Genomic DNA, 8,494 nt, shown 5'->3' with positions numbered 1-8,494 from the left:
CACCCTCCCCGCGGCCCGCACAGAGGCCTGGGCCCCCGCCCACAGGGGAAGCAGCGTCGGGCAGATGGGTTACTTAGCAACAGGGTGAGACCTATTGGTTTCTTTGCTTAGGGCCAGGGTGGGTCCCACTGGCCGATAACCCTTAACAGGGTAAGTCCCCAGGGGCGAGGAACTCGCCGGTTGCTTGGCAACAGGGAGGGTGGGGAGCCCTCAGTACCTTGCCCTTCAAGTCCAACACGTAGACGGCACTGGCGGACATGGCGGTTGCGGGAAGCCTCGGCTGTGGCCGAGGGCGGCGGCGAGGGCAAGAACTGCCGGCTTTGAGTAGAGCCAGGCACACCCTGCGGCGGTTCGACTCACTTCCGGTCCAGGGAGCCGCGCGCGGACCGTTATGTCCGGTAGGGGGCGGAGCTGACAGGAACGCACAGGCGCAGAGCGCAGAATGTGCAGGCGCAGTACGCCCGAGGAGACCTTTTTTCACGCTCCCACCTAAAGCGTCCCGGAAGTAACACCTAGAAGGGCGGGGCCGGGCGGAGCCTACTTTGCAGGCACACGTCTAGCTGCTGTGGAAGACTTGGCCACGGGAATCTCCATCCTGTGGGCTGTTAGGTGAGAGATCCCCCTGATAGATCCACCTGGGGCCCAGCCCTATGGAACCCCTATTCTGGTGGGGGAGTCTAGGAAACAAATAAATATGCAGTCATCAATTGTAATACGCTTTAATGGGGAGGTGGTGGTTACTTGGAAAGAGGGCAAACAAACCCTGAATAGCAATCAAGCCTAACCAACAGTCACTACCTGACACCTGTTAGTGTCAGCATTAGTCAGTGAACAAGCATGTCTGTTTATTGCCTGGAATGATCTGAAAACCACGCCCCATTGCACCTGGGCGAACAGCACGTTTTTATTTCCATAGTTAGTGGCCACTGATGGGTAATGCAAATTGTGACCCCTGATTAGTCAACTGAATTGTATCTCATTTGCTTTTATGAACATTTGGGCTGTGGAAAAATGCCTGCATTCTGTGCCAACGGACCATCATAATGCCTTGGGGATCCCAATCCTGCAGTATCAGAACCATTTACTTGCACTGCCTGCCTCTCGTTTTTTTTAATCCTCACCTGAGGATATGTTTTTACTGATTTTTTAGAGAGGAAGGGAGAGAGACACATTGATGTGAGAAACATTGATCGGTTGCCCCCCGTAGGTGCCCTGACCTAGGGATCCAACCTGCAACCTTGGTATGTGCCCTAGCTGGGACTCAAGCCCACCTTTTGGTCACGGGTCAACAATCCAACCAACTGAACACCCAATCAGGGTGCCTGCCTCTCACTTTTGATCGCTCCTCCCATCTCCATCTGGGTCTTGAAAGATGGCTTTTGCAATATATCCTCTGCTAAGGATAGAGATGTAAATGCAGGAAAATCCAGAGAACATTGGAATATTAGAGCACTGCTAAGTAAATCCTGGTCAGGAAGCATTATTGCACAAAGCAGCCCATCCTATATAATAAAAGGCTAATATGTAAATCAACCAAACTGCTGAATGACCGGTCGCTATAACAGGCACTGACCACCAGGGGGCAGACGCTCAACCCAGGAGTTGCCCCCTGGTGGTCAGTGGGCCAGAAGCTGGGCTTGTGGCTGGTGAGCGCAGCAGTGGTTGGGGGAGCCTCTCCCACCTCTGCAGCAGCGCTAAGGATGCCCACGGGAAGCAGGCCTAAGCCATTAGTTGGACATCCCCCAAGGGCTCCCAGGCTGGAGGGCACAGGCTGGGCTGAGGGACCCCCATGCCCCCCCTCCCGAGTGCACAAATTTTGTTCACCGGGCCTCTAGTTTTCTTATAAGAAACATTCTTCACATAAATTACTTGTAACTTTTTCTCCTTATGTGGAGGAATTTGACTCATCTTAATTTCATCTTTGGCATTTATATTTGAATATATAATCCAGATTTCACCTCTGCAACATCTCTGGAAAAAAAAAAATATTGTGGACCCTAGCAGGTTTGGCTCAGTGGATAGAGCGTTGGCCTGCAGACTGAAAGGTCCTAGGTTCGATTCTGGTCAAGGGCACATGCCCGGGTTGTGGGCTCAACCCCAGTAGGGAACGTGCAGGAGGCAGCTATCTTTCTCTCTCCCCCTCTCCCTTCCTCTGAAATCACTAAAAATATATTTAAAAAAAAATATTGTGGTAAATCAGGGTTTCTCAAAATTTGCTGTATGTTAGGGTCACTTGGGGAGCTCTGGAAAATCTGACAGCGCTCCATCCCAGGAAGTATCAGTGGTTTTTAATGTTTAACCTTCAGCAGAATTTGAGAGCCACTGTTAAAAACTGTAAGTGATGGCCACCAATAAACCATGTCTCCTGGTGTTCAGGCCTTTGAGTAGTTCCCTCCCAAATTGGGTGACATGACTTTTGTTGTCCAATGAAATAGCCTACATGGAGAGAAATCTCGAGGACAAGATGCCACCTTGGACTTTCTGGCTCCAGGCCAAGTCAACACAGTTATACAATGGAACTAAACTATACCACATGGAGCAGAAGAACCACCCAGCTGAGCTCAACCTATCAACAAATCGGGAGAAATCCTTAAAATCTTAAGCCACTCATTTTCGGAGCAGGGAGAATTGGAATGTTTATCTTCCACATTCTGACTTTTCACAGCACAACATGCTCAGACTCCAACCACTGGCTCGTGGATAAAAAAATATCTGCAAGTGCCTTTCCAACAGGTAATATGGGAGGCTGCCCAATGGAGCCAGTGGTAATGACCATCACTTCTTTTTGGTGGGTATGAGCCACAGGTGAGAACACATCATCTAATTTTATCCAAATTGAGGGCAAATATTTTGGCAGCACACATCCTGTGTGTGCAATAAATCCAAGACAGAGTTTGTAGTGATAAACAACTTATAATTAAAACACTCAGGCTTATATTTAATAACTGGTTTTGCTTTATTCTGCAGTTCACATATGACAGCCCCAAACCCAACACTTAGATTTTTTTCTTCTGAATTTGTTGTTTTTTTCAGATGTATGTCAATAGAGACCATATTCTTCCAGTAGCATATGCAGTCCGATCCTGATGTGGGGGGTGGGGGGGGAACATCAGGCCCTCAAAGACACTGGCTCTGCAGCACTGGAACCTGGGACAGCACCCATGTCTGTCTGTGTGGGTCACTGCCCTGGTCCCATTACCCTGAGGCATCCTTAGGCTGGGAATGCCAAACAGGTTCCATGAATGTGCCAACTCTGAACCAACACTGTGCCTGGAGCTCAGCGGTGAAGGTAGTGAGGCAGGAGGCAGTGTCTGGGTTCCATTACAAAGAACGTGGTACTTGACTGGCAATGTCTACCATGGCAACACCCACCTGACATGTCTGGAATAGGGATATTGGGGGAACAGGCTGCATGCCAGCCACTAGCTCAGCTCAGAAAGAGGCAAGGCGTTCATTCCATCCTTGCCTTGGGTAGTTATTCTCCCTGGCCAGCTGGGCTGAGGCAGTCTGAAGGCCACAGGCGAATGGCCTCCCCAGGCCCTGGATGGAACTGCATAAGCCCCAGCTAGAGGGAACATGGAAGGGCAGCACATGCAGGGCCCCATGAGGGTCTGCACTTGCAGCTTCTTCTCCTCTGGGGGCAGTTTCCTCCAGGCAGAGACAGCTGGTGGACTGTCAACATGAATTAGATGCAACTTGGGTGTAAAAACACTTCCACTTAACCTCTGAATAAACTCTCAATAATTTCCAGTCCGAACTAAAAAGCTTCATCTTCAATGTGCTATTGAGAAACTAGAGTAAAAGGATAGTCTTACTTTAATCAAGTTCCAGAATGAGGGCACACTGCTTTGAAAAGCACTGTCTCAGCAGAAGACGCAGGGTGTGTGTAGAGTGTTTCTAGAAAATACCACAGGCACCACACATAACCCCAACCTGGCCTGCTGTTCCCCTCGGTGCACCCATACTCTGGGTGGGAAGGCTACTTCGTCCAGCTGACTTTGGGAATGTCATAGTGCTCTGTGAGCGTATCCAGGTGTCTGTTGAAGTCCTGGGGAAGTGGAGGAAAAAGCCCATGTCATCACAGCACCCAGCAGGGTTACTAGGGACACATGCCACCATCCACCCCCACTTTATCCTGTCTCCCCTCAGTGAGCCCCCTGCTCTTAAAGCCAGCCTGCCAGGCTTTATAGCCACTGGAACCCTGGCCTCTCCCTTCAATGACCCCAGGGAGGTTGGGTAAACCCGCCCCCCACTGACACTCCAGTGACTCCTCTGCCTGGCTCCAAGCCTCTGGGCCCCATTGGGACCTACAGGACTCAGCCTCCCCCAGTGGACACATGACTTACCTCCACTCTTTGCTTGTGGGTTTTGGAGGCTTTCTTCAGGATCCTTTCCATTTGCTGAAGAGAGGAGAGAATGCAGGTGAGACATAGCACAGGCTAGCACAGGATGGAAGATTGGAGCCCCAGCTGGCCTGGCTCTCACACCTACAACAGCTGGAGGTCTCAGGTCCCTCAAATCCACTCAGGCTGGTCTGACAGGGACACCTGGCTACAACACATCCCACTAGAAACTTAGGTCATGAGTGGCAGGAAATGTACTAGCACGACTACTACTGGGAGCTGTACAAGTGCTTCCTTGGGCAATTGGCAGAATTCCCATTTTTTCAGAAAAAGAAAGTCCCAGATGGGGTTTGAGGAAGGATGAGAAATGAGCAAAGGGCCTGAGTGACAGTATCCATCTAATGTTCACAGTGCCAGCAGGGCTACAAGATACACATTACCTTCATGAGTGATTCTAGCTTATGTATCCAGCACAACCATGGCCTGGCTCAGCATTCATTCCCAACACCCAATGGTACCTGGTAAGAGTGTGGGATGCAGAGCCAGAGAGCTGGGGCTGCACCTGACACTACACTTACTAGCGAGGTGACCGTGGCCAACTCACATTGGTGGCCCACCCCTCCTCATGCATCCAGAAACTGCTGCCTGGTATTCCTGGTCTTGTGCAGTTGTCTGACTACACTGACTCTGGACTGGCCCCCTGACTCAGGTTATTTAACAGAACGTAGTGTCAGGACCAGCCAGAAGCCATAAGAAGACCCAACATCGTTTGCTTTGTGCCCTTGGGAGCCAGCAATCCCACAGGAAGTCTGATGACCTCACTGGAAAGAAAGGACCTGGCAGGTGAAATGACATGTGGGGAGAGAGGCCACGGAAGGAGCACTGAGGCACTGGACATGTGACGGCAAAGCCCCAGCTGCCGTCTGACTGCACCAAACTCTAAGCAAGGTCAGCAGAACCACCTAGATGAGCCCAGTCGATCCACAGACCCAGGAGATAATACTGTCAGCTGCCACCTGGCTGTTGCTCCCTGTCCCTCCTGTTTTCATTTGCTGCGTCATCTCCCTCTGCCTTGTCAGCTCCCAAGTGAATGACTCTCCCTTTGAATTGTCTGCCCTGTCCATCCCTGCCTCTCTTCCTACTGCTGTGAGCCCACGTGAGACCCATGTGTCCTCACAAGAAGCCGAACTGACTTGAGCAGCTGTCACCAATGCCAGGCCCTTTGCGGGGCTCTGCCTTCTCTCTCCCAACTCCAGGCACCAAGTTCACAGGGTGCCTTGGGAGCTGTCACCATCTCCATTTCACACAGAGAAAATAAGGACCAGAGTGTACAGCGGGTGATGGGCCTGAAGATATCAAGCCCTGACCCCTTCCAATAGGCAGGGGCCCACCCCAAGGGCCCTGCACCCAGGAGCCAGGAGCAGTCCAGCCTTCTTGCTCCCTGTTCCCAATCAAACACCTTCCACCAAACACAAGGGAATCTGCATTGCCCAACTATGCCTAGCTTTGCCCACACCTCCTTTCTCTCTCATCCACCTCACCTCTCTCTCTCCTGGGTCAAACAAAACTGACAACAGTACTTCTGGGTTTAAATGCCAACAGGCCCATTTTTCTGTTCCCCTTAACAGTAAATCTCCCAAGAGCCATTTCTATTCCTCATCTCCACCTCTGCCTTTCCCCACCTTCTCTTGGATCCACTCTAATCCGCCTTTCTTTTTAAACTTATTTTTCATTATAGTTGACATACAATATTTAATCGGTCTTTCTTCCCTCTCATTCTAAATGCCAACTAAGGGCTCTCAGTGCTCACCCCACAAGACCTCTTGGCAGCATAAGACACAGCTGATCACTTCCTCCTCGTCGAAACACTTTCTCCGCTCAGCTCTCAAATACACTCTCCTGTTATTCCTCCTTCCCATGCTCCTTTGCAATTTCTTCCCTGCCACCCTCTAATCACCAGAGGCCAGACCTTACACCTCTTCTCAGACACTGTCTCTCTTCAATTTCCAACGTCTATCTGGGGCCCACCTCTTGCCCAAACTGCAGATTCAGATGTCAAACTGTTCACAATAATTCTCCACTTGGATTTCTAACAGTCACCTCAAATTTGACTTTTCTAAAACCAAGGTCTTAATACCTATCTTTAGAAACCTATTTTACCTGCAATCCTTCCTATTTCAGTAACCAGGACCTTCAATTACCTTGCTTCTCCTGCCAAAAATCTTGGTCATCCTTGATTCTCCTTTCCTAGCCCACAGCCAATCCATCAGTTGATCCTGTTCTCCATTCAGAATCTACCCCAAACCCGATACCTTCCACTGTTACTGCCTGACCTTGCAGGTTACATTAGCCTCTCCCTACCCGACCTCTGCTCTAGGAGTAACATCCCAGCCCTGCCTCTGACTATAACCTTAGGCAGGGACTTAAGTGCATTCATTTTTTAAAATTCTCACCACAAACCAATGAGGTAGGGACTTCAACCCCACTTTACAGATGAAGAAACTGAGGTGTGGGGGATTAGCCAGATTGTCCAGAGTTACACCACCAACAAACGGTAGGGACAGAGTAGAACTCGGGTATGTCTTGCCAAAGCCAGTGCATCTCTCTCTTTTTTTTTTTAATGCCTGAATTAGGCCTAGGAGCAAAGAGTAAACTTTTCCCTAATGTCACTGGACCAAATCACCCAGACCACGGTTAGTTTCTCAGCCTGGGCACTACTGACATTTTGGGCCAGATCAGTCTTTCCTGTCTCAAGGACTGTAGGATGTCGGCAGCATCCCTGGCTTCCACCCCACTAGATGCCAGGAGCACCCAGCCTGAATTATGACGAACAAAAATGTCTCCAAATATTGCCAATTGACTTCCTGGAGATGTAAGTCGGGTGTGTGTGTGTGTGTATATGTGTGTGCGCGCACGCGCGCCCCAGCCTGAATTATGACGAACAAAAATGTCTCCAAATGTTGCCAATTGACTTCCTGGGGATGTAAGTCGGGGTGTGTGTGTGTGTGTGTGTGTGTGTGAGTGTGTGCAAAATGGCCCTCAGTTGAGAACCACTGACCTAGACCTATTTTTCCCCTCCCCCCAGCATAAGGGCCAAGCTTATCTATTTAAGGCTGATCCCTCCTATCCCGTTGCACACATTTATTAAGTGTTTAATATTAAAACAGTGGTTCTCAACCTTCCTAATGCCACGACCCTTTAATACAGTTCCTCATGTTGTGGTGACCCCCAACCATAAAATTATTTTCGTTGCTACTTCATAACTGTAATTTTGCTACTGTTATGAATCGTAATGTAAAATATCTGATATGCAGGATGTATTTTCATTGTTACAAATTGAACATAATTAATGCATAGTGATTAATCACAAAAACAATATGTAATTATATATGTGTTTTCCGATGGTCTTAGGTGACCCCTGTGAAAGGGTCGTTCAACCCCCAAAGGGGTCGCGACCCACAGGTTGAGAACCGCTGCATTAAAATAAACAACAGACATTTGAATCTGCCAACAATGTTGTCATGGAAACAGACTGTGGTGACTTACAGCAGGGAGCATGACCATTTAATATCAACAGCTAACACCAATGAGCGCTGACTTTATACCAGACCTAATGACAAATGCAATATACTTGCATTTCAAAGGTCCCATCCTTCTTAAGAAAGGGGGTCTATCCTGACTCCTACAGATTAGGAAAACGAGGCACGGGGAGAAGACGAGTTACTGGCGCAGTGTCACGGGACAAATGAGAGACGGCACTGGGATTCAAACTCTCCTTTCCACGCCACCTGCAGCTCTACCTTCTGCCTGCACTCAGCCCGAGGGGCTTCCCAGGCAGTGGGCTCTTCCCCTCACACAGCATCTTCTCCCCGGAACCAAGCCATCCCTCGCCATCCCTCAAGCGTCCGGGTTTCGAGTCTCCCGGCCCGTCCTAGGCATCGGCTCCGGGAGACGCGTGCCCACGGAGCGGGGCATCCCCGGCCTGCCCACCCGCCTCACCCGCTTTTCCTGCATCTTCTCGAAGGCCGCCTGGGCCGGGGTCCGCTTGTCCAGGCCGCGCCGCTTCTCCTCCTCGTTCTTCTTGCTCGTTCCCATGGCTTCCAGGAGTTTCGCCTTGTCTTTGTCCTTCTTTTTCTTCTTCCTGAAAGGTG

At 50.0% G+C, this 8,494-nt stretch overlaps 2 protein-coding genes across 2 annotated transcripts in view; both read right to left on the bottom strand.

The window, feature by feature from the left end:
* The window catches only part of AP1M1 (adaptor-related protein complex 1, mu 1 subunit), a 27,651-nt gene extending 27,235 nt beyond the window's left edge, over positions 1-416 (bottom strand). The window contains exon 1 of the mRNA XM_005856680.2: positions 218-416. Coding sequence (XP_005856742.1) covers positions 218-259 — 42 coding nt within the window. The 5' untranslated portion in view covers positions 260-416. The remainder of the gene's footprint in view (positions 1-217) is intronic.
* A 2,521-nt stretch (positions 417-2,937) lies between these two features.
* FAM32A (family with sequence similarity 32, member A) overlaps positions 2,938-8,494 on the bottom strand; it is a 5,812-nt gene continuing 255 nt past the window's right edge. Inside the window, exons 2-4 of the mRNA XM_005856679.2 lie at positions 8,343-8,484; positions 4,347-4,400; positions 2,938-4,048 (exon numbers count right to left, since the gene is read on the bottom strand). Of these exons, the coding sequence (XP_005856741.1) occupies positions 3,980-4,048; positions 4,347-4,400; positions 8,343-8,484 (265 nt within the window). The 3' untranslated portion in view covers positions 2,938-3,979. The remainder of the gene's footprint in view (positions 4,049-4,346; positions 4,401-8,342; positions 8,485-8,494) is intronic.

Source organism: Myotis brandtii, unplaced genomic scaffold, assembly GCF_000412655.1.
Source record: "Myotis brandtii unplaced genomic scaffold, ASM41265v1 scaffold1040, whole genome shotgun sequence".
Lineage (NCBI taxonomy): Eukaryota > Metazoa > Chordata > Mammalia > Chiroptera > Vespertilionidae > Myotis > Myotis brandtii.
The sequence above is the reverse complement of the archived record's forward strand: the minus strand, read 5'-3'. Positions and strand labels throughout refer to the sequence as shown.